The sequence below is a fragment of the Bos javanicus genome, chromosome 8 (genome assembly GCF_032452875.1).
Source record: "Bos javanicus breed banteng chromosome 8, ARS-OSU_banteng_1.0, whole genome shotgun sequence".
NCBI classification, from domain to species: domain Eukaryota; kingdom Metazoa; phylum Chordata; class Mammalia; order Artiodactyla; family Bovidae; genus Bos; species Bos javanicus.
The window spans coordinates 31,603,198-31,630,401 of NC_083875.1; the positions used below are offsets into that span (position 1 = coordinate 31,603,198).

Sequence of the window (27,204 nt, forward strand, 5' to 3'; positions counted from 1 at the left end):
TCCCTTCCTTAAAACTCGCTGCTCCATTTTGTAACTTGTTTAGTTCAGGAACTGTGAGCTACTTTATGTCCAAAATAGTCTCGTCACATTAAGCAAATCTGCTTTGAACATGCAATTCAATTTCTTTAATTAGCTTTAAAAATAAGGATCATTAAATCAGAGTGCCACCATCAATTACAGTGCTAGGGTTTGCCTGTTCAATAATGCATCAGAGTTGTGCTCTACTCAGTATTTCTCTGAAAGATTTATGGAAAAGGAGACCTCCCCTCTCTTGGTTCCAAACTTGAAATAGAGCTTTATTATATATAAAATTTTTTTCCTATTCTGCCATTTTAGGTGCTGTATTTCATTGAATACTATCAGGATTCTATCCCTCTTTGCAGTTCATATTTGGGATCAGTTCCAGAGAGTGTTTTACAGCATTTTTGTAAATTCACAAGAAAATAAGCACTTTTCTTGCTCTGCATGAAGAAAAGACAAGGTGTGGAATACAAAAAAAAAAAAAAATGTCCGCAGTTCTGTGAGGTGCACCTGTTATGGCAAAATCCTCAGAGTGAGCCTTGCTTCTTATTTTTCACTATGTTGAGGAGTAACAAACAGAAAATTGGAGAATTGAACTAGCAATATATATTTATAAATTTGTTTAAAATCTAACTAAAACTGGGGTTGTAAAAGCAGTAGTCATTTTTCTTACTTAATTTAAATAATATATTTTAGCTTGTAAATGATAGAAATACAATATTTATCAAATGTATATAAGTGTTTGGGTGATTTTATTCTCATTGCTGTACTATGAATTCAGATTAAGTCAAAATAACAGGACCACAAATTAGGTTTGGATGATTTATATAGTAATGCTTTGGGAAATTCTGTTTGATCCTAAGCAATCATGTTCATAGACAATTACACAAGTATTTCTGGAAAGATTTATGTTTGCCATTAAATAGAGCTAGTAATGTTAACTTCTTTTCAGTTAACAGCCTAAAAGGGATAGATAAAAAGTAAGAAGTCAGTATTCAGCATTTTGAAGCTGTTTTAGTTAAATGAATTTATTTGAAAATTTTCTGTTGATCTTTTTGACTATTTTTGGAATGATGTTTATTTTGAAGAATAGTATATTTATTATTGAAATCATAATAAAAAGCAGTTTATAATTTAAAAATCTTACAAGTATATCAGCCTTGTAGTAGGGTGGGTCAAATACCTTAGTATAAAAGTATAAGATAGTGTAATGATTGTTTTTCTTCTAATTTGATGTGCAATTAAATGATACGAGTGTTAAAAATTTATAACCTTTAAGGAACAAATTTAGATGTGCTTCAGCAGTTAAGACATGTTTGCTGAGGATTCATCTTGACTTGAGCACTTGTAAAAATTTATTTTGGGAATGGGAATTAGCCTCTTGAATCTATATCAAGCCTGTGGAAGGTAATCTATCACAGTAATAGACTAAACTTCATCTTCAGATCCATTTCTTCATTTTCCTTTGTTTATGGTGAATTCTAGATAACTGAACTTTCAGTTTCTGTCAGAAAAGATTTAGCTCGATACATAGAGGTTATTCCTAACCCCCCCATTTAGGAGAAGTGTGTATCATTCACACTTCTTTTTTTGTTGTATCATTGAAATGTATCGTTCATTGGGGCACCCCCAGGTTCTCTGCTCTGATTGTAAAACTTACTTGTAAACTTAAAAATATTAAGCAAGAACATACTCAGTACAATCAAAGGAAAATTGCATAGCTCAAGGATTTTTCACAAATTGAATGTAGAAGTATGACCCTTTCCATAAATCACAGTGTAGAAAATTACCAGCACTCTATAATACTCTCTGTTCCCGCAGTCAGTCCTAACAATCCCAAAGGAATCACTTATTTTTTCCAGATGATTTGAGTTATGTTGACATATATTCTGATGCTGGGAGGGATTGAGGGCAGGAGGAGAAGGGGATGACAGAGGATGAGATGGCTGGATGGCATCACTGACTTGATGGACATGAGTCTGAGTGAACTCCAGGAGTTGGTGATGGACACGGAGGCCTGGCGTGCTGCGATTCATGGGGTTGGACACGACTGAGTGACTGAACCGACTGACTGACATATATTGTTGTATAAGTTTAAGATGTACAACGTGATATTTGAGATATTTGATACATGTATACATTGCAAAATGATTATCAACAGTAAGGCCAGTTAATACATCTGTCCCTTCACATAATTAACCATTTATATGTGTATGTGCTGAAAACTTTAAAAATCGACTGTCTTACTAGCTTTCAAGTATATAATACAGATTATTAACTGTAGCCATCATTGTTGTACGTTAGATCCTAGAATTTATTCATTTCTTGCCTGAAAGTTTGTGCCCTTTTGACCAACATTTCCCCATTTCCCATACCCTGCGGTCCCTGGTAACCACCAGTCTACTCTTTGTTTCTATGAGTTTGGCTTTTTTAGATTCCACATGTAAGTCAGATCATACACTGTTTTGACTTCCATCCCATAGATAAGTATTTGAATTTTAAATATTAGAGTCTGAGTATATATACTTTTGTACATGGCTTCTTTGTCTTTGCTTAGTGTCTATGAGATTCATTATCTTGTTCTTTGTAGCTGTCTTTCATTTTTCATTGCGTGAGTACACGGGAATATATTTTTCCTTTCTTCTGTTGACTGTGAAAGAAAGTGAAAGTGAAAGTTGCTTAGTCGTGTCCGACTCTTTGTGACACTATGGACTGTAGAGTCCATGGAATTCTCCAGGCCAGAATACTGGAGTGGGTAGCCTTTCCCTTCTGCAGGGGATCTTCCCAACCCATGGATTGAACCCAGATCTCCCACATTGTAAGCAGATTCTTTACCAGCGGAGCCACAAGGGAAGCCCAACAACACTGGAGTGGGTAGTCTGTCCCTTCTCCAGTGGATCTTTCCAACCCAGGAATCAAGCTGGGGTCTCTTGCATTGCAGATGGATTCTTTTACCAACTGAGCTATCAGGGACTGTTGACTATAATTTTGCCTACCCCCTCCCAGTGTTTGACTGTATTATAAATAAAACTTCCATAAATGTTCTAACATGTATCTTTTGATGTTCACAAGTCTGCATTTCTCAGGAGTGAAATTTCTGGGTCTTAAGGTATATATTCAGCATTTGTATATTCTGTCTAGCTGTTTCCCAAATCAGTTGTTAATCTCTCCTTATAATGTATGAAAATCCTCGTCCATATCATTGCCTTTACTTGCTACTGCCAGCTTTAGTATTCTTCCCCCTCCCCCCATTAACTACTCTAGGGTACTTGTAGTATCACATTATTGATTTAATTTGCATTTCTCAATAATGTTGAATACCTTTTTGCATGTTTGTTGGACATTTAGAAATCCTCTTTCGTGGAATTTCTATGTCTTTTGTCCACTTTTCTGTTTTGTCAGTTCAGTTCAGTTCAGTCGTTCAGTCGTGTCCGACTCTTTGTGACCCCATGAATTGTAGCATGCCAGGCCTCCCTGTCCATCACCAACTCCTGGAGTCTACCCCAACCCATGTCCATCCAGTCAGTGATGCCATCCAGCCATCTCATCCTCTGTCGTCCCCTTCTCCTCCTGCCCCCAATCTTTTCCAGCATTAGGGTCTTTTCCAATGAGTCAACTCTTTGCATGGGGTGGCCAAAGTATTGGAGTTTCACCTTCAGCATCAGTCCTTCCAATGAACACCCAGGACTAGTCTCCTTTAAGATGGACTGGTTGGATCTCCTTGCAGTCCAAAGGACTCTCAAGAGTCTTCTCCAACACCACAGTTCAAAAGCATCAATTCTTCGGGACTCAGCTTTCTTCACAGTCCAACTCTCACTTCCATACATGCCCACTGGAAAAACCATAGCCTTGACAAGACAGACTTTTGTTGGCGAAGTAACGTCTTTGCTTTTAAATATACTATGTAGATTGGTCATAACTTTCCTTCCAAGGAGTAAGTGTCTTTTAATTTCATGGCTGCAGTCACCATCTGCAGTGGTTTTTCGAGCCCAAAAATATAAAGTCTGACACTGTTTCCCCATCTATAGACATTGTCAGTCCTTCTCTTATTGACTGACAAGGTTCTTTTTTTTAATATATTCTGAATACAACTTTTTTGTTGAACATACGTATCACACCTGTCTTTTTCTGCTTTGTGTTTTGCCTTTTGACTCCCATAATTATATCTTTTGATGACCAGACATTTAAAAAATGTATAATGTCCAATTTCTAAAACTTTGCTGGAGATTTATCTATTTTATTAATCCATTTCTTTCAAAAGACCAACTTTTGCCTTTCTTGAATTTTCTTTGTATTTTTAAAAAATTTTCCTCAATTCTGGCCTAACCTATGTTATTTTCTTCCTTTTTTGGGTTTTGCATGTTCTCTTTTAGCTTTTTTTACAATATGCTTAGCTCATCGCATTTTATGCTTTCATTTTTCTAAATATATTCATTTAAGTCTGAATCTAAGCATTGTGTTAGCTGCATCCCATAATTTTGATTTGTTGTATCTTATCATTTAATTAAAATGTTTAATTTTTAATATAGTTTCTTTTATCCATGGTTTACTTAGAATGTATTGCTTAATTGACATGCTTTGGTTTTCATGTTACCTTTCTGTTATTGGTTTCTAGCTTACTTTACTGTATTCCGAGGTCTCTATTTGAGGTTTGTTGACACTTGCTTTGTGAACTGCCCATAGTCTACTTTGATAACCATTTCTTTTACATTTGGAAGGAATTTAACATTCAGCAATTGTTGAGCTCACTGTTCTATGTATGTTAATTAGGTCAACATTATTTAGAATGTTTCCTTATTGATGTTTTTTTCATTCTGTCACGTCTGAGAGAGACATGTTATAAATTCTAATTATGATTGTGGATTTATCTATTTCTCATTTGCCCTGTTTTTTAAAAAATTAATTTATCTTTTAATTGAAGGATAATTGGTTTACAGAATTTTGTTGTTTTCTGTCAAACATCTCCACGACTCAGCCATAGGTGTACATATATCCCCTCCTTCTTGACCCTCCATCCCATCTCCCTCCCCATCCCATCCCTCTAGGTTGATACAGATACCCTGTTTGAGTTCCCTGAGACAGACAGACTGAAACCACAATCACAGAAAACTAGCCAATATGATCACATGGACCAGAGCCTTGTCTAACTCAGTGAAACTAAGCCATGGTGTGTGGGGCCACGCAAGATGGGCGGGTCATGGTGGAGAGGTCTGACAGAATGTGGTCCACTAAAGAAGGGAATGGCAAACCACTTCAGTATTCTCGCCTTGACAACCCCATGAACAGTATGAAAAGGCAAAAAGATAGGACACTGAAAGATGAACTCCCCAGGTTGGTAGGTGCCCAGTATGCTACTGGAGATCAGTGGAGAAATAACTCCAGAAAGAATGAAGGGATGGAGCCAAAACAAAAAATATACCCAGTTGTGGATGTGACTGGTGATAGAAACAAGGTCTGATGCTGTAAAGAGCAATATTGCATAGGAACCTGGAATGTTAGGTTCATGAATCAAGGCAAATTGGAAGTGGTCAAACAGGAGATGGTAAGAGTGAATGTCGACATTCTAGGAATCAGTGAACTAAAATGGACTGGAATGGGTGAATTTAACTGAGATGACCATTATATCTACTACAGTGGGCAGGAATCCCTTAGAAGAAATAGAGTAGCCATCATAGTCAACAAAGAGTCCAAAATGCAGTACTTGGATGCAATCTCAAAAATGACAGAGTGATCTCTGTTTGTTTCCAAGGCAAACTGTTCAATATCACGGTAATCCAAGTCTATGCCCTGACCAGTAATGCTGAAGAAGCTGAAGTTGAACTGTTCTATGAAGACCTACAAGACCTTTTAGAACTAACACCCAAAAAAGATGTCCTTTTCATTATAGGGGACTGGAATGCAAAAGTAGGAAGTCAAGAAACACCTGGAATAACAGGCAAATTTGGCCTTGGAGTACAGAATGAAACAGGGAAAGGCTAATCGTGTTTTGCCAAGAGAACACACTGGTCATAGCAAACACCCTCTTCCAGCAACACAAGGACACACAAGATGGCCAACACTGAAATCAGACTGATTATATTCTTTGCAGCCAAAGATGGAGAAGCTCTATACAGTCAGCAGAAACAAGACTGGGAGCGGACTATGACTCAGACCATGAACTCCGTATTGCCAAATTCAGACTGAAATTAAAGAAAGTGGAGGAAATCACTAAACCACTGAGGTACGATCTAAATCAAATCCCTTATGATGATACAGTGGAAGTGAGAAATAGATTTAAGGGCCTAGATCTGATAGACAGAGTACCTGATGAACTATGGATGGAGGTTTGTGACATTGTACAGGAGACAGGGATCAAGACCATCTCCAAGAAAAAGAAATGCAAAAATGCAAAATGGCTATCTAAGGAGGCCTTACAAATAGCTGTGAAAAGAAGAGAAGCAAAAAGCAAAGGAGAAAAGGAAAGATATAAGCATCTGAATGCAGAGTTCCAAAGAATAGCAAGGAGAGATAAGAAAGCCTTCCTCAGCGATCAATGCAAAGAAATAGAGGAAAACAACAGAACGGGAAAGACTAGAGATCTCTTCAAGAAAATTAGAGATACCAAGGGAATATTTCATGTAAATATGGGCTGAATAAATGACTGAAATGGTGTGGACCGAACAAAAGCAGAAGATATTAAGAAGAGGTGGCAAGAATACACAGAAGAACTGTGCAAAAAAGATGTTCACGACCCAGATAATCACGATGGTGTGATCACTCACCTAGAGCCAAACATCCTGGAATGTGAAGTCAAGTGGGCCTTAGGAAGCATCAGTACAAACAAGATAGTGGAGGTGATGGAATTCTAGTTGAGCTATTTCAAATCCTAAAAGATGATGCTCTGAAAGTACTGCAATCAGTATGTGAGCAAATTTGGAAAACTCAGCAGTGGCCACATGAGTGGAAGGTCAGTTTTTCATTCCAGTCTCTAAGAAAGGCAATGCCAGAGAATGCGCAAACTACCACACAGTTGCACTCATCTCACATGCTAGTAAAGTAATGCTCAAAATTCTCCAAGCCAGGCTTCAGCAATACGTGAACCGTGAACTTCAGATGTTTAAGCTGGTTTTAGAAAAGGCAGAGGAACCAGAGATCAAATTGCCAGCACCCACTGGATCATCAAAAAAGCAAAGAGAATTCCAGAAAAACATCTATTTCTGCTTTGTTGACTATGCCAAAGTCTTTGACTATGTGGATCACAATAAACTGTGGTAAATTCTGAAAGAGATGGGAATACCAGACCACCTGACCTGCCTCTTGAGAAACCTGTATGCAGGTCAGAAAGCAACGGTTAGAACTGGACATGGAACAACAGACTGGTTCCAAAAGGAAAAGGAGTATGTCAAGGCTATATTGTCCCCTGCTTATTTAACTTATATGCAGTACATCATGAGAAACACTCAGCTGGAAGAAGCACAAGCTGGAATCAAGATTGCCGGGAGAACTATCATTATCCTCAGATATGTAGATGATACCACCCTTATGGCAGAAAGTGAGGAAAAACTAAAGAGCCTCTTCAAGAAAGTGAAAGAGGAGATTGAAAAAGTTGGCTTAAAGCTCAATATTCAGAAAACTAAGATCATGGCATCTGGTTCCATCACTTCCTGTCAAATAGATGAGGAACAATGGAAACAGTGACAGTTCATTTTTTGGGCTCCAAAATTACTGCAGATGGTGACTGCAGCCATGAAATTAAAAGATGGTTGCGCCTTGGAAGAAAAGTTATGACCAACCTAGGCAGCATATTAAAAAACAGAGACATTACTTTGCCAACAAAGGTCCATCTAGTCAAAGCTATAATTTTTCCAGTGGTCATGTATGGATTTGAGCTATAAAGAAAGCTGAGCACTTGGAGAATTGATGCTTTTGAACTGTGGTGTTGAAGAAGACTCTTGGGAGTCCCTTGGAGTGCAAGGAGATCCAGTCAGTCCATCCTAAAGGAAATCAGTCCTTAACAGTCATTGGAAGGACTGACGCTGATGCTAAAACTCCAGTAATTTCGCTACCTGATATGAAGAATTGACTCATTTGAAAAAACCCTGATGCTGGGAAATATTGAAGGCAGAAGAAGGAGACGACCGAGGATGAGATGGCTGGATGGCATCACCCACTCAGTGGACGTGAGTTTGAGTGAACTCCAGGAATTGATGATGGACAAGGAGGCCTGACGTGCTGCAGTCCATGGAGTCACAGAGTCAGACACAACTGAGCAACTCAAGTGAGCTGCACTTTGCTATATTCACTGGTTAGCTCTATAATTTTCTGATAGTATCTTTAGGGTTTTCTTGGTATAGTATCATGTCATCTGCAAACAGTGAGAGCCTCACTTCTTCCTCTCTGCTCTGGATTCCTTTTATTTGTGTTTTTTCACTTGATTGCTGTAGCTAGGACTTCCAAAACTGTGTTGAATAATAGTGGTGAGATGGGGACATCCTTGTCTTGTGCCTGATCTTAGGGGGAATGCCCTATCTTTTTGAGATTATCTTTTTAGATTGCCAAGATTGTTTCTTCTTGTTTGTTGAATTGACCCTTTGTCTCTAGGGATTGTCCATTTTTGTGTCCAGTAGTGTTTATTGACATCTACTTGTCTGATATTAGTTCTGTTGTACTAGACTTCTGTTGGTTAATTGAAGTGTGATGTATTTTTTTCCCTTCTTCCTACTTCATCTTTACTATATCTCTTATTTATTATTAATTTATATCTTTGGTAATCAGTATGCATTTGATTTTTACTGTGTTATCCAATCTGACAATTTTAGTCTTTGGGGTATTTAACTCCTTCATATTTAATTATTTATAAATTTGACATTTTTGTTTTCATATTCTTTTATGCCTGTTTTGTATTAGTTAAGTTTTTAATATCATCTCCTTCCTGTATTAGCATGTTATTTATACTTAATTTTATTATTCTTTTATTGATTAGCTTAAAGATATAGTATCCCTGACCTATTTCAGTTAACCCTAAAAAGTTATTTTGAGTTAATTATGTATTCACAGAAAATTTTCAGTATGTATGGTATGTGTGCTTCATCAAGTTTCTTCCAGTGGTTCCAATCTTAGTAAAGCATCATGTCACAAAACTGGTATTGATAAAATGTGTGTTAATTTTTCAAATTTGTGTTATTTTTCTACTCGTGTAGATTTGTGTAACTACACACCATCTAAGTACTGATCTATCTAGCACCACAAAGATCTCCCTTATGCTACCTTTTGTATCCAGCCATATATTCCACACCATTCCTGACCCTAGAATGGTGTATATGTATATAGTTTTTAAAGAATATTAAAAATTTAATAATTATGTGACTGTTTGATATTATCTTTTTTCACTCAACATGATCCCTCCAAGTTATTGTGCATTTTAATATTTTGTTTCTTTTTGTTGCTTAGAATTATTCTGGCTATGAATGTACTTACTGGGGGATACTTTGTTTCCAATATTTTACTCTTATCAATGAAGGTACTGTGAGCAATTTTGTACATGTTTTTTGTGGACATAGATTTTCTTGTTTTTCATTTCTCTATAGCAGGTGTCCAGGAGTGCCATTACTGGGTCATATGGTAAATATACTGTTTGTTTCAGAAACAGCCAAACTGTTTTCCAAAGGCACTCTACTGTTTTACAGTCTTTACATTTCTCCACATCCTGATCCGGGTATGCCATTGCCATTACTTGTTTTTATTTAGTTATTCTTTCAGGTATAGAGTGATACCTCATTGTGCTTGTAATCTGCATTTCTTTAATGGATCAGATGCTGAACACCTTTATGTTCTTGCTTGTCATCTCTGTGTCCTCTTTGGTTCAATGTCTGTGTCTTTTGTTCATTTTTAATTGAATTTCTTAAACTTTTGAGTTTTGGATTTTCTTTATGTATTTTAGGTCTGACTTCTTTGTCAGATATACATATCCTTAACTTGATTTTACTTTAGTACTTGCACTACTTCCTGGAAAATAAAAGGAATTTAATGTATTTCCACCCCTTTAACCTACTCCTGTAGTTAGTTTAAACCCCTTCCTGTGCTTTTCAGTGTTTTCTGCATTCAGGAAATTCCATCAGAGGCCATTTTCTTTCTGCCAGAGAATTCATTTTGGTATTTATTTTGTCCCAAACTGAGACAATGCTTTGTGTGTGAGTGTGTATGTGGGGGAGTTGTTCTGAAAATGTTGGGTTGTCAGTTCTTTAAAATTTTTAAGTCAGATGTCAGCTTTATTCTTCTTTGAAGATAAGGTCCCTTTTTGCTCCGGTAGCTTTTAAGGTCTTCCCTCTGTCTTGGCTTTCAGCTGCTTTACTATGATGTACTGTGTAGACAGCCTGGAAGATGGACACCAGATAATCTGTACTTTCTGGTAATTGTGCTCTTGTATGATAACCTTCTTGAGTGTGGGCTGGGCTTACTGATTTACTTCTAATGAATAGACTAGAGCAGATCTGACACTTTCTTTTTGATCTTTTAAAGTTTTTTTTTTTTTTTTTGTTACAGCTTTTATGCACATTTTCTGATTAATCTCAGAGGAAGGGTTATTCTGATATAGTTATTTCCAGAGGGTGAGCTTAATTGTATTTAGAACTAAAGAGAATTCTTGTTTTCTTGGAATGCTGTTATAGAAGATGCAGCTGTCTTACTACACCTGAAAATTAGTTGTTTGCTAGGTGGAAAAGATGCGGTCTTTTTCTCCTGTAACATATATTGACTGATGGTCAGAGGACTAAACACTTGTTTACTCAGGTATTTTCTTGTCTGTTTGGTTCCGTAAGTATAGATGTATTAAAAAAGTCATTTTAGAGTAGTCTGTTTGGTTCTGTAAGTATAGATTTATTAAAAAAGTCATTTTAGAGTTGCTTATGCCAGTCATAATTATTTTTATATTTGTAGGGTTCTATCATGTATAAAATATATGATGAGATATTTTTCTCTAAAAACTTATTTAAATTCTTTTGAAAGACTACATAGATGATAAAACAATTGTTGGTGAGTTGGTTGTGTTAGATAAAACTGTGAAGAAGAAAGATCTCATTAAAGGTTCTTTATTAAAGTTATTTCTCACGTGCCCATGTACTTGCTTCACCTTTTAAAGAGAGAGTGACTAAATTTGAAAAAAATCATATTGTATGAGTGTGATTTATACAAGAAAGAAGATGGGGACCTCAGATACATTAAGGTATTTGTAAATGGCTGTGCATGTGTTTTGCGTTAAAACAGTGTGCTTAAGTTGTATAATTGTCCTTTGTTAATGATTTTTGCCTTATCTGACCTTTTAGAGTAAGTGAACCTTTTGCTGGTTCTGACTGTGGCTTGTAAGAGAGCCTCTTCCTGTCGTAAATACTGAGATGGTATTTCATATTACCATTCACAAAGAATTTGACAAGTTTTTAACTGAATACTTTACTTAATTTTCATTTAATTTATCTTAGGTGTTGGCACTAATGAAACATCCCTAATTAAATTAATACATGTTTATTTAGTAAGAACATGAAAGATCTTTTTAGACTGAAATAGCCAGAAGCTAAACTGAAAACATAATTATTTAATGACTCTTGTTCATCTACGAGTAACTTCCCTAAATAATACAGATTGTATATCTGTATAATCAAATCACCAGATAGTTGTGTTTTCTTCTGCTTATTTTATATTGTGTAAACCAAGATGGGAGTCAAGGTCTTTTTATTAACCATCTGTACTGTGTCTGCTGTGAACTGACTAGTCATGTCAGAGAAGATTTGCTCCTATCCTTCCAGGAGATTTTATTTCAGAAAACCATTTTAATAAAGCTGTAGCAGAGTCATAGCTGTGCCTTTGTGTTTTTCCCTATGGGAATAAAATTTCAAATTAAAAAACACGTCTTTTGTATGGTATAATTAAATTATAGTTTTTACATACGTGATCTCTTTGCTTTTACATTTGTATAGACCTCAGTGGCTGGATGGAGATAGGAGGAGTCATTGTCATTGGTTAAGCCTTTAACAAATTTGGAGAAGACAGTCAATATCCAGTATCATATAGCTTAATATGTATATATAACTTCACTCTTAGAATGCCTTCACACCTTGTCTAACATAGTTGCAGAGCTTCTTCAGCAGTTAACTTCACATAGACTCTTTGTTCTTATAACATGACTTGTTCATTCTAGCTCACTGTAGCAAAGCTCCAATTATTTATTCCCTATGCAAACATCCCATAGGCATTAGGTCTTGGTGTGCGAGATCCTCAGCCTGTCACAGATTTCATGATCCTGTCTGCTTCAACCTGTACAGTGTATCTTCTCCTGGCAGACTTTATTGAAGTTGTCATGCTCAGGTTTAAAAAAAAATCAGGTTTGGAGTAAGAAGCTTCCTTTCGGGAAAAAAAAAAAAAAATTGATCATGTCTGCTGTAGATTTTAAAAGAAGCATTTGAAAGAATTCCCTGAAGCTTCTTCCTCGAACACACTGATGTCTTTTTCATTTGCCTTTATTGATAGCCAACCAAATAATTGTGGATTGTTGGTAACTATGGTGATTTACTGAATTTCCTGTTTTATTTTTCACGACAGGTAACAAACTCTTAGGCATCAGTTGGTGACATATTGTGAAGTATTTTGATTGCTTCTGTTAGTGGAAGCCATTTACTAATGTCTCCTTCCTAGAAATTGATATCTAAATGATTGTTGCCTTGTGTATAATACAAAGCTGACAGGAAAAGATATAGGTCATAATCTACTTACTAAGTGTGTGACTTTGTGTAATCATCTCATGTGTAAAATGGAAATGGTGATTCTTGGAGGTTTGTTGGGCAGATTAAATCGGAGTAGATCCTTAAAAATTGAATAAACATTTATTCTGCAAATGGATATTGAATGCCAGCTCCATGCAAGACACTACCATAGAGAATGAGGATACAGTAGAGAATAAAATCGGAGAAGGCAATGGCACCCCACTCCAGTACTCTTGCCTGGAAAATTCCATGGATGGAGGAGCCTGGTAGGCTGCAGTCCATGGGGTCGCTAAAAGTTGGACACGACTGAGCGACTTCCCTTTCACTTTTCACTTTCATGCATTGGAGAAAGAAATGGCAACCCACTCCAGTGTTCTTGCCTGGAGAATCCCAGGGACGGGGGGAGCCTGGTGGGCTTCCATCTGTGGGGTCACACAGAGTCAGACACGACTGAAGCGACTTAGCAGCAGCAGCAGCTGCTGCAGAGAATAAAATATTCAGGTTTTATTGATCCACTGCAGTATTCTATGTTCTAGTCTGTCTCTACAGATTGGGATGGAAGCTACTTAACAACAGAGAACATGTAGGTGATAATAAGCACCATGAAGAAAAACAGGGCAGAGTCAGCTCATGGAGCGTAATTCTGGGATGCACTGTCGGGGAGCCTTCTCTGAGGTGATGATGTTGAGTGCACTTGGATGAAGTAAAGATGTAAGCATGTAGATTATTGGGGGAAAGATGTCTAGCCTTGATGGCTAGAGAGAGCAGCTTGGTGGTTTGAGGAACAGCGATCAGTTATAGCTGAAGCTCTGTGTGTGAAGGACAGAGTGCTGATGAGTTTAGAGAGTGATCCAAAAATCAGAAGACTATATCATTGATATAGTCTTCTGATTAATTATAAAAAAAAGTTATATTCCATATACTTTATATAAAACTAGGTCTGATTATTTGCACTAGTTGAATGATTATTTACCTTAATGAAATATTATTATTGTTTATATTTATTATTATTTAGTATTAATATGTTAATATTATCATTTAATTTTATAGATATATTAATATTTAGTATAATATTGTTTGATAATATATTCAGTTCAGTTCAGTTGCTCAGTCGTGCCCGACTCTTTGCGACCCCATGAACCGCAGCATGCCAGGCCTCCCTGTCCATCACCAACTCCTGGAATCCACTCAAACCCATGTCCATCGAGTCAGTGATGCCATCCAGCCATCTCATCCTCTGTCGTCCCCTTCTCCTCCTGCCCTCAATCTTTTCCAGCATCAGGGTCTTTTCAAATGAGTCAGCTTTTCACATCAGGTGGCCAAAGTATTGGAGTTTCAGCTTTAGCATCATTTCTTCCAAAGAACACCCAGGACTGATCTCCTTTAGGATGGACTGGTTGGATCTCCTTGCAGTCCAAGGGACTCTCAAGAGTCTTCTCCAACACCACAGTTCAAAAGCATAAATTCTTCGGCGCTCAGTTTTCTTCATAGTCCAACTCTCACATCCATACATGACTACTGGAAAAACCATAGCCTTGACTAGATGGACCTTTGTTGGCAAAGTAATGTCTCTGCTTTTTAATATGGTGTCTATATTATTAGATTATTTAGGTCTGTATAACAGGCACATGCAAGTAACTAGAATATTTTTCCCAAATGGAATGATCTTTTTTGTTGTTGTTTACTAATGTTATTGTACCTGGAGCTAGCCATACTGTGAAGTTTACGGGCACTGTCCTTCAGAATGGCAGCTCTGCCCAAACTTGAGACATAAACAGCAATGAGTTAAGCTCCAAATACAGAGTTGGTAGGAAGAGTCCACACAGGACCACTCTCACTTCTGATACCAACCATGTATGTTGAGGAGGTTCCGCAAACCACCCTCAGGTTCAGTAATTCATTAGAAGGACCTATTGAACTTACTAAAAGCTGTTCGACTCATGATTATGGTCTGTTATAGGGAAGGATACAGGTAAATAATTAGCATAAGAATGAGATGCACAGCACCGAGTCTGGGAGCATTCCTGATGTGAAGCTTCTGTTCCTCAGGAAGTATTCTCTTCCCAAATTTGTGTGTGTGACAGTTCATATGAAGTATTGCCAACTCAGGAAGCTCACATGAGCTTGGTGTACATAGTATTTATTGGGACATCATTTCATATGTATGATTAATTGCCCATGTGAGATGACTTGGTTTCAGAGTTTGAGTGGATATCATGTGGCCTTGGGGCCCACTGTGAACAACAGAGACACTTCTGTCATCTGGAAACATTCCAAGGATTTAGAAATTACTTCTCTGAACTGGAGACAAAGGCCAGGCCTCTCTTTGGGAAAGACCAAATTCTTTACTGCATAAGTTGTTATGAAAATTCGAGTAATATAGTAAGTGTCTCCCTGGATTCCCATATCTTGGGGACAACTATGTCTCCCTGGATTCCCATATCTTGGGGACAACTATGTCTCCCTGGATTGCCATATCTTGGAGACAACTATTGCTGTATTGGTTATTTAGTATATATTGTTCCAGGTGTTTAATAATTTTTTGAATGTACATTGAACTATACTTTGGTTATTGTTCATTAACAAGGCTTTTTCACTTAAGAACCTTATGTATAGATGTATGTGTTTTTGTGTGTTTAAACGAGTACCTTGACATTGAATGCTAATTTTTTCCATATAATTAGTGTTTAAAACTTTTTCCACCTAAAAATTGTGCTTCATTGAACATCCTTGCATGTACATCTTTGTGCGTTTTTCTAATTTTCTTCTTGAAATAGAGTTGCTGAATAAAACAGTATGGACATTTTGAAATTTCATAGTGCTTCATTATTACCCCTCTTGGGATGATTTCTATGAGGTAGCTTCTGGAATATCAAAATTATTAATAATCTCCTTATTACTCTTAGGTAAACTTTGCAACTTCAACAATTTCAAATGTCGAGTATGGTCACATTCCTCATCTCAGCCCAGGTGTAATTCCTACTCTACAAAATGAATCATTTTTATCATCCCCAAATAATGGAAATCTGGAAGTTCTTACAGGATTCGGTACTGCACATATCAATGGGAAACCTGCTTGTGATGAATTTGATCAACTGATCAAAAATATGGCCCAGGTAAGAGCATTTGTTCCTGTTAGTTATGATAGAATGTGTCCTGGATAATTTGAAGAATAGTTGCATATTTATATTGCATATGTTAAATATATACTTTAAATATATTATTATAATAGACAATATGGCAACAATATATTTTGTTTTATATTCTTTTATAAATTTTATTACATTTTACTGAAAGTGAAAGTGAAGTTGTTCAGTTGTGTCCGACTCTTTGCGACCCCATGGACTATAGCCTACTAGGCTCCTCCCTCCATGGGATTCTCCAGGCAAGAATACTGGAGTAGGTTGCCATTTCCTTCTCTAGGGGATCTTCCCGACCCAGGGATCGAACCCAGGTCTCCCACATTCCAGGCAGACGCTTTAACCTCTGAGCCACCAGGGAAACCTGAACATTTTACTGAACAACAATGTAAAGTATATCTTAAATGTATATTATACTATGATATATATTCTTATTTATGAAGACATTTTTAACATTGAAAAAATTAGAATGAAAAAGATGCAGATTTCATGTAAGTTTTAGTGCTTCAGGGATTTTTCTAAATGAAAGTTATCTTAGAAAAAATTAAAAAAAAATTTAAACAGATTAATGCCACTAATAAGACTATGACTGCAGTGGCTGGCATGTAATTATATTCCTTGCTTCTTTTTCTGGATAGGGTCGCCAGATAGAAGTTTTTGACCTCCTCAAACCTCCATGTGGAGGCCTTGGGTTCAGTGTGGTGGGACTGAGGAGTGAAAACCGGGGAGAGCTGGGTATATTTGTGCAGGAGATCCAGGAGGGCAGTGTGGCCCACAGGTGAGACTGTCATTGTGACTTCCCTGTTTTTGATACCACATTCAGAAGGGGCTGCTCACCCTAGAAGAATTTCAAGAAACAAAAATGCCTAAAAACAATATAAAATGTTATTAAACAGTTTTTAGAAATCATTAACATTGCTACAATAACAAGAAAGTCCTTTGAAAGCAGAGTGACTTTTAAATATAGTCATGACTTAATCACTTTTTAGTAAGGAAATAGAAATTTGACTAGGACATTATTCCCATTGTTTTTAAACAGGCTCTTTTTGATTAAATTTAAAAATTATAGAAAAGCATTCAAGTGGTCTATGATAATATGAGCTGGATTTTATTAACATATTCAAAACAACAACTAAGAGCTGTATTTTATTAATATGCTCAAAGCAAAAAGTAAACATATCCTTCTTTGCATTCATCTGTAGAAGATAATAGCAGTACTAAAATACAACGTATAGGTTGAATGAGTAGCTAAAAAGAAGACGGCTGTTGACTGGGAGTGGTTGACTAGGTTAGGTCAGCTGGGGCCAAAGCATATATATTTTTCCCTTCCATTTTTATTGAGATATAATTGACATATAGCACTATGTAAGTTTAAGGTGTATATAGCATCATGATTGGACTTACATACATCATGGAGTGAATATCATGGTAGGTTTTGTGAACGGCATGTCACATAGAACAAAATTAAAGAAATAGAGAAAAAATATGTTAGGAGTACAATTGCAAGAAAAAACTTACATAGTGTGGACATTAGAAAATAGAATTAAAAATAACCTGAAAATGCATGCCAAAGAAGAGGTCTTTTTCTTGAGATCTATCAGTTCTCTTTTATTCCCCTTTTCATTGTTAGAGATGGAAGATTGAAGGAAACTGACCAAATCCTTGCTATTAATGGACAGGCACTTGATCAGACAATTACACATCAGCAGGCCATCAGCATCCTGCAGAAAGCCAAAGATACTGTCCAGCTGGTTATTGCCAGAGGCTCATTGCCTCAGCTTATCAGCCCCATAGTTTCCCGTTCTCCATCTGCGGCGAGCACAATTTCAGCTCATTCTAACCCGGTGAGTACATAAGTTTTTCAAGGGGAACAGAACATATTTTTCTAATTCTTTAAGGTTTTGCACAGGTTTGCAATTCCTGTAGGTTCTTTGTAATTCTTGAGTTTTTGCCTTTTTGTTCTTTTTTCCCTTCTGTGCATAGAATATATTTTATGCAATTATGATTAAGTTTCTGGCTTCCAAAAAACTTTTATCTTTATTTATGTAGCTTTTTAACTTGAATTCATTCCTAAAAAAGGAAAAAGTCCCTTAAAAAATTGACTATCTGTAAACAAATAAAATCTTGACTTTACTTTTTAAGTTGTTAGAGTTAGCTATCAGTGACTTTAATAGGTCATTTTATTTGGGGGCATCCCAGGTGGCTCAGACAGTAAAGAATCCCCCTACAGTGCAGGAGACCTAGGTTCAATCCCTGGGTCAGGAAGATACACTGGAGAAGGGAATGGCTACCCACTTCAGTGTTTCTGTCTGGGAAATTCCTTGGACAGAGGAGCTTGGCGGGCTATAATCCATAGGGTCGCAAAGAGTTGGACACGACTGAGTGATTAACACTTTCTCACTTAACTTGAAATCTCATGCAACAAGATTTATGTAGAAGAAATTTTTAACAGCTAACATTTTTTTTTCTCTTTTTCTTTGATCATCTTTTTTTAAATTCTACAAAGGATCTTGCCAGTCTGTATCTTTAACTGGTTAAATAGAGCCACTGTAATGATGTATTGATAATTTCAAGAAGCAAAACTAATACAATTTGTAAAGTTTAAAAAAAAAAAAAAGAATGGTTATATCAACAGTAGTAACAACCTGTTGAAAGAAAAGTGTACTAAATAAAAGGGACCCTGTTAAAACTCATTATTATGTTTCACTCATTTAATACTAATCACAAAATAATATTCATAGAAATCTCAACTACAATAAAATTTTAGTTTTCAAATTCACATGAGGGCTTTGTTTTCAGGTTCACTGGCAGCATGTGGAAACCATTGAATTGGTCAATGATGGTTCTGGTCTGGGCTTTGGCATCGTAGGAGGAAAAGCAACTGGTGTGATTGTGAAGACCATTCTGCCTGGAGGTGTAGCTGATCAGGTAAGCTATTCCAGCAGTTACTTTATGTTTTATCTGATAATACAGCTTCATCTTGTATATTTCTGTCAAAAAGAAGAGACTTTGGCTTTAGATAAGGTCGGATTCTTTTGTTTCACTGGGCTTGTTTGTAAAATTATTTTCTTTGACTTGGGGTGAAATGCATTTCAGAAGAGACCTTGATTTTCATTTACAGTTCCAGTGATCTTAAGACTTTCAAATCAGAGAGGAAAGCCCAGGTTGTGATTTTGATCATTTTAAAGGTAGAAAGGTAGATATTCTTTATTATGATTGTAAGTCATTTTTATAAGCCTATCTATCTATTTTATAGCTACAAGGTATTGTGGAAAAAAGAATATTTCATTACTGAGGGGGAAAAACAAGAGTACAGCCTATTTTTTATTACTTAGAGTAGTTCATTAAGCCATTGCCATTTATGCTATATAAAATTGTTGGAATATATGTGAGAAAATAGTTACTAATTGTGATTTATATTTTAATTTGACAAGTTCTTGTGTCTTCTTTGCCTTGATAATAATGTTTTGTGTATGAAGCTATTTGCTTTTGCATGTGTATTTGAACTTAGGAAGTCAGGGTTATCAAATATTGTCCATATTGGTAAATAAAAGGCAAATTTATGGGCAACCTTATTAGTAGAGGTATTGAGAGTAACTCAATAGCATGTGTCTTTTCTCACTTTTAAATATTAGCCAGTATCAAGTGAAATCTCTCTAATTGACAGACTTGTGATGAATAAGCTTTCTCTTCTGTATAGAGTTGCACTAATACTGTAGGTACTTGCCACATACCACTTTTAAGTTCAAATTTGAATTTATTAAAATTAAATAATATTACCACCTCAGCTTTTCCATAAGATGAGCTATATTTCAAGTGCTCTAGAACAATAGGCCCCAACCGTTTTGACACCAGGGACCATTTCGTGGAGGACAGTTTTTCCACAGACTGGGGTGACGCAGATGGTTTCAGGATGATTTAAGTGCATTACATTTATGTGCAGTTTATTTCTAATCTAACGCTGCTGCTGATATGATAGGAGGTACCGGTTCACAGCCTGGAGTTGGGGATCTCTACTCTAGAGCAGTATGTTGCTTGTAGCTGCCATATTGGACACTGCAGAACATTTTAATGACTGCAGAATGTTCTTCTGGACAGTGCTTGTATGGAGGCTTACCAGTTCGGTGTTCACTTCCCTGGTCTATCTGAATTTACATCTTGCAAAGATTTCATCTGCAAGCGAGTCCTTTAGGGATATTTATCTTTGAAATGGCAAGGCAGAAAGTTGTGATATTAACTCAGAGCTTTTTTTGTGGTTCACACTGCATTTTGAGTAATATATGTTTGTATAGTGAGTTATACCTCATCGTTCAGTTCAGTTCAGTTCAGTTGCTCAGTCGTGTCCAACTTTTTGCGGCCCCATGGACTGCAGCATGCCAGGCCTCCCTGTCTATCACCAACTCCTGGAGTTCACTCAGACTCATGTCCATTGAGTCAGTGATGCCATCCAACCATCTCATCCTCTGTTGTCCCCTTCTCCTGCCTTCAGTCTTTCCCAGCATCAGGGTCTTTTCAGATGAGTCAGTTCTTCACATCAGGTAGCCAAAGTATTGGAGTTTCAGCTTTACCTAGTGGCATTTTCTCTCTTTTATTTTTCTCAAAAAATTCAAAGAAGGGCAAGTGCTTTCTTGCATCGAGTGTATTGAAATCAAATTGAAAAGCTCATATAAGTTATTGATTTAAATAATATTTATTTAAATATTTTGGTTACTTATATCACATTGAATGATGTTAGGATGCTTCAAAAGAGGGTTAACACTACACTATGTTTAATGTACCAAGAATTCACAGTATGGCTCTTTTTTGTTATTCCCATTCTCTCATTTAGAGTTTCTCTGATGAAGTTAGTAATAATAACAACAAGCTGACTAACCAATTCCTTTTTATTTAGCATGGGCGATTATGCAGTGGAGACCACATTCTAAAGATTGGTGATACAGATCTAGCAGGAATGAGCAGTGAGCAGGTAGCCCAAGTCCTCAGACAGTGTGGAAATAGAGTGAAGTTGATGATTGCAAGAGGTGCCATTGAAGAACCAACAGCACCTACCTCTTTGGGCATCACCCTTTCCTCATCCCCAGCTTCTACGCCAGAAATGCGGGTAAGGACATAAAAAGTTAATGGGAAGGTCATCGATTATAGCACTTGGATGACAGTGATGTTTGTTTAGAAACTAGATTTATTAATGTTAGTGTATTATTGCTAAAGAATGAAACAAAATTCAAATAGAGAATGTTTTAGCACTAATAATAGTTTATTGAATAGGACTACTGTCTCACAAATGAAGGATAGATTGATTAATGTTTTGCATTTTTTTCTAAGCAACACTTTTATGAGGATAAGTGTTTTGAAGTATGAATAAATTTAAATGAATTATATGCTACTAATACCTAAAATGTTTTATTCTATATTTTTCTTATTTAGAAGGTCTTCTGTTAGGTGGGTTGTAAGTTCTAATCTTTCCCTTTCAACAACTTGCTTCTTAATGTCTTTTGGAGGGCAAGGTGGATGAATAAAACTTATAAAACCTTTCAATATTATTGTTTTAAGGTATGTCATATAATTGTTATAAGATTTGTAATGAGAAGTCACTATTCTTGACCTAGTTATATAAGTTTTTTAGACACAAGTTATGTTTTCAGGGTGGTAACAAAAGCTTTATTCATAGACAGAGCATTCCATCTTTGTTCTTGATCTGCAAAAAGCTAGAATATTTCAAAATTATTATAGTGTAATGTTATCTCAAATAGTTAAAGTCACACAGTATCATGGATTAAATATCAACAACATGATTTTATCCAGAAATTTCTTGAATATTTAAGAAGAGAATTATACTCACTTTCTATATGTTTTCTAGCAAATTCTAGTTCTACATTCCTTTCTTGTAGATCTAAAAGCAGGTTTTTTTCCTATTACAGTTTTTTTTTTTTCCAAATAGTTGCTACCAATTCCTTTTTTATTATTCTAACCTCCTCTACAAGCCCTTTAAAACTTTATTAGAACACTTGAAATTTCCATGAATCTGTTGTTTTTAGGATTGTGTTTGGTTGCTATTTTTTGCAGGGAGAAAAAAGTAAAGAAAGCCTGTTTATGAAAGTATTTAAGTGGCATTCTTTTGTGGTAAACAAAACATTTTATTCAGCAATATATAAATGAATGCAATACCAAAAACCACTTGATGTAATTGAAAGCTTAGAAAAATATCTATTCTGTGCATATCATCATTTCTGAAGCTTGTGCCCCTTTTAAAACCATTCGATAGTCAAATTGCCACCCTCTAAAATAGCACTTGCATAAGTCTTATTAAAAATAGAAAACACATTTGTTACAATTGAAGCAGATTTCATCCTGTCATTTTCTTGTAATTATCTAAACTTTAAGCTTTTGCTAAGTTTGCATAGATAATTATGTGCAATGAAAAAATAAATCAAACTTTACTATAAAATTTTATATCTCATTTAGGTGACTATCAGTGAGATATAGAGTATGCTTAAAGAAAATCAAAAAGCATTACCAGCTAGCCCCATTCTGCCTGTCTATTCAAACCATAGCCTTCTTTCTTCTGTGATCTTCCCAGGGTACTTTCTGGAATCTGCTGACACCACACCAGTATATAATACCAGCAACTTGTTGATGACTTACTGCACTAATCCATTCATGCTTTATTCAGGGAGCCTTGCCCTTTAGTCCAGTATATAATAACAAGTCTACATATTAGAGAACGCTGCTTCCAAATATCATTCCAGGGTGAAGGAAATCAGCATGGGAAGGCATGCTTTCCTTCTAAAGGGCTTTTCATGTTGAAGTTTGAATTTATAAAGCAAATACAAAGACAGTTTTAATATTTGGTACCTTTCACTGGATTTCAAAATAACCATCGGTCTATTAATATTTTATCTGGAGGACAGGTTCACCTTCATGATGTTCGAATCAGCTTCTAAGTTAAGACAGGAATAATGGCATGTCTTGAGCAGGCAATGTGGCCCTTACATTCTAAGGGGGTTTGCATACTGTGCATCTTTTAAGAGCAGGGGCTCTGCAACCAGCGCCTCTGCGTTTGAATTCTTCCTCTATTAGATGGTTCACTGTGAGTCCTTGGAAAAGTTTATGTTCCTCAGTTTCCCTGGATAAAAACTGACAGTAATTGTACTTGATTCATAGGCTTCTTCTAAGGAGTAAATTGATTGAGACATATCAAATGTCTATTATGTAGAAACTGCTCAATGAATGTTAGCTGGACTTTTTCTTATTCCTGATAGACAGCTGAGCAAAGTGATGCTTAGAAAAAGTCAATGACAAAGCTAGGTTTGAGCTTGTTAATGTGCATTCAAAGCCTTATTTCAACTCTATTATATCCTCTAACTTCTTCAAAAAGGAAGTTGAGCCACTCCTGAAAATATAATCTGTTAATAAGAAACTAATTTTTTTATGATTTTCACAAAAAACCAATAATGTATTTCTCTGAAGAGGGTGTTCAGCTTTACTCCTGACATTGCTTTTGAGTAAAAATGTGATGCTGAGGCCAATTTGTCAAGATTGAAGGAGTAATCCCTAGCTATAATTCTTTAGCAGAGTTCTTTAAGAACTAATCACATCATACCTTTTCTAAATGAAGAGTGTGGCTTGAAAAAGCTTGTTTTGTTTGTCTGTGTGTTTATTTATATGTTTTTTTTTTTTTTACAAATTGTATTTCAGGTTGATGCTTCAACTCAGAAAAGTGAAGAAAGTGAGACATTTGACGTAGAACTCACTAAAAATGTCCAAGGATTAGGAATTACCATTGCTGGATACATTGGAGATAAAAAATTAGGTAGTTTTTAAATATTAATATTCTATTTCTTTTATCTTGGCAATTGCCTCTAATGTCTTTGTCTTATGAAATACTGAATCAACATAATATATTTTCATGTGTCTGATGATGTATTTTCATGATAAACTGATGGAAGTTTTTCTTTGGAATAGTGCAGGTTACTGTGATATTTTATTTCACATAAACAAAACCATTGTCTTTTTCTGTAGCCGAGGTTTCTAGTAGTGATTTTGTTTGTGTGGTTTGTTGATTTATATCTACTCAGAATTAGGACTTTATTTTTAGGAGAATGGAGGATGGGTATTCTTTGAGTGCATTCGTAAATAGTAAAACAAAACGAACTTGTTTCTAATCTTAGAACCTTCAGGGATCTTTGTTAAGAGCATTACAAAGAGCAGTGCTGTGGAACATGATGGAAGAATCCAAATTGGAGACCAAATTATAGCAGTAAGTAACACGTTTAATGACAGCTTTGTTAATTTTCAGGGTTGACAGATGCATTCTCCTGGTTTACACCTGGTTTACAGGTAGCTCTGTACTAATTTAACCTTACTTTTGTGATTTTAGGTGTCAGTATTACTCATTATATTATTAGGTGGAAATCAGAGCATTGGATAGAAGGTTTATTGATGTCATTTCTGAAAGTGGGACTCTTTCTTGAATAGCTTCTGATAGATCTGATTTCTGGTTTTAATGAGTTTGGTACATTAATAATCTTTCTTGTGTTTTAGATGCAGATACTCTGAAGATAAAGACCATACATTATAACTTTTAGTGTATTTGAATCTGAATTTGAGTTGTGTGCATTTTTTAATATCAGCAGAATGACAGTATTTTGTTGGCACCATGACCAAGGCTTCTTTAGCTATAAGAGTATAAAGAAATAGAGTCAGACCCTCTTAGTTAGATCAAGGCAGCATTGTTTTCCTAGTAACATTAGTATGTTTGACCATATAGCTGTTCAAGGTGGTGTAAAAAGAATCCAGCTTTCAGTTCTGTGTTTAGTTGTAAACTGACCTACTCTAACTACTTTTCAGAACATGAATCCAAGAAGACCCGCATCAAGGGCTTTCTGGTTAAATAAGTTTAGGAAAAGCTTCCTGGGATACAGTTTCTTAGGGATTCACAGTACACACTGAAAAATAAAAAAACTGAGAAGTTTTCCAATAAAGAATCTTGTTTAACTCTTTTATTTCAGAGGTTCCTAAACTTTTGTAATCATGGGTTCTTTCTTCCCCCAAACATATATTAATATTCTCTGTAGTAGATTTGGGGAATGCTGATTTATCTTAATATGCATTTGTTTATATTTTAATGAAGTCTCAATTTTCCCCTTGAGGTCATAATAATAGTAAGAAAATAGAATGTTAAGATAGAAGAGTCCTGCCCACTGCAGCATTATTCACAAGAGCTAAGATGAGTAAGTGACCCAGAGTTCCATCTGCAGATAAATGGATAAAAATGTGTTCTATACATACAGTAGAATATTACTTAGTCTTATAAAGAAGAAATTTCTGTTATATCCTACGACATGGATAAACCTCGAGAGCATTATGGTGAGTGAAATCAGCCAGGCTGTGTGCTTCCACTTGTATGCAGTATCAGAAGTAGTCATGCTTATGGAAGCAGAAAGTAGAACAGTTATTGTGAGGGGCGGCCTAGAGGAGGAGACGGGGAGCTGTTGTTCAGTCGGTTTAAAGTTTCAGTTTGCAAGATGAAAATGTTCCAGAAATGTATGACAACCTGAATATACTTCACTCTACTGAACTATACACATAAAGATGGGAAGGATGGTAAATTTTATGTTTTTGTGTTTTCTTTCACAACTAAACTAAAAGATAGAGATGTCCTTTATCTGTATGTGTCCTTTGCTTCTACATCGCAATTCCCTGACTTTGCTTCATCTTAGTTCTATAAAACTCCTAACTACACCTGTTCACCTCTTGAAATCTGCTCTAAAGATCAAGTTGTGCACGTCACATAAGCTGACCATATTCTGTAAAAGAGCTTTCCTGTTGTATCTCTGTTTTAACATACAGTGAAAATTCGCTACTTTTTTTTTTTTTTTATTTTGGAGGAAAAAGAGAAGGAGAGAGTGAATATAATATATACATACTCTAAATCTATATAAGTGATAAAGAATTAAAAATTGAATACATAGCTAATTGGCCCCCCAGGCTATATATTTTAAACCAATAGAATGCTTTCTTAAAAATCAGCATTCTTGAGCTAAAACTCAGGAGAACATACAATTTACTCATTTAAAGTATATGATTCAGAAACTCTTAGTATGTTTATAGTTGTGTCTTCATGATCACAATCAATTTTTGAACAGTTTCATTTCCTTTGAGAGAAATCCTGTCCCGTTAGCAGTTACTCCCTAGTTCTTAGATCCTCCCTGCCCTGAACAACTACCAACCTACTTTCTGTCTTTTTAGCCTGTTCTGGACATTTCATGTAAATAGACTCATTCAATAAGTGGTGCTTTGTGATTTGCTTCTTTTGCTTAGCATAATGTTTTCAAGTAGGGTGGAACAATGTCCATCCATGTGTAGCATCATCAATTCTGAGTTTATTTTTTTAGTTGAATAATATTCTATTGTATTAACACACCATATTTTATTTATCGATTCATCAGTTTGTGGACATTTGAGTTGTTTCTACTTTTTGGCTGTTATGGACAATGCCACTATAAACATTCACGTATAGATTTTGTGTGGATATATGTTTTCATTTCTCCTGAGTGTATATTTGGGAGTATAATTGCTGGATCATATACCTCTATATTTAACCATTTAGTGAGAAGCAGGATTCCTTTACCTACGATATTGAGATAAAGAAACTTTCCTTGTATGATTTTTAAGAAAACCAAATGAGTTATTTATTTAAAATACATAGTATACTTGGTACATAAGTATGGTTTAGTTAATTAAGCAGATATTTATTGAGGGTCTGAGACGATTACACATGTAAGTCTCGCAAAAGCTTCCCTTCAAATTTGTGATTATTTGCATTGATTTATAACTGGAATCTCATATAAGTTTGCTTGGATAAGTGCTAACGGAGATTGTTGACTCATAAGTGGAAGCACCTTTTTTCTGAAGTATTTTCTTGCTTTCAATAAAGTCACTGCCTTTGCTCTCATCAGTGTTATGATTTTTTATTTTTAGCAACATTCTCTTACTTCAAAGTTAGAAGCACCTTGATTTTTAAGAAATATCATGCAGTGCTTTGATCATCCATTAATTTTGTGTAAAATGCCATCATTTTATATAGTCTTTTGAGAGATGGGTAGGGAAGTTCTTAAGACTAGTTGTTTTTCACGACTGCTGTCTTTAATTTTTTTTTTTCAATTTTGTCTTGGCAGCAACTATTTTGAACTATAATGTTTTTATTTTTAATTGTTGAAGTGGAGAGAGGATTAGGAAATTATTTTCTATTATTTAAGGATGTATTATTTAAAAAAATAAAGTCTTTTATTATAAGATTCCTGTTTTATGAA

The 27,204-nt window shown here is 35.7% G+C and overlaps 1 protein-coding gene across 14 annotated transcripts in view; it reads left to right on the forward strand.

Moving 5' to 3' along the window:
• Positions 1-27,204, forward strand: part of MPDZ (multiple PDZ domain crumbs cell polarity complex component) — a 175,301-nt gene that overhangs the window by 38,208 nt on the left and 109,889 nt on the right. For 13 of the 14 annotated variants that reach the window (XM_061425290.1, XM_061425279.1, XM_061425282.1 and 10 more), the window contains exons 4-10: positions 15,659-15,868; positions 16,531-16,670; positions 17,523-17,736; positions 18,692-18,820; positions 20,784-20,993; positions 23,588-23,702; positions 24,061-24,149. In XM_061425290.1, the coding sequence (XP_061281274.1) occupies positions 15,659-15,868; positions 16,531-16,670; positions 17,523-17,736; positions 18,692-18,820; positions 20,784-20,993; positions 23,588-23,702; positions 24,061-24,149 (1,107 nt within the window). The remainder of the gene's footprint in view (positions 1-15,658; positions 15,869-16,530; positions 16,671-17,522; positions 17,737-18,691; positions 18,821-20,783; positions 20,994-23,587; positions 23,703-24,060; positions 24,150-27,204) is intronic. The other variant, XM_061425292.1, reaches the window with a different exon arrangement.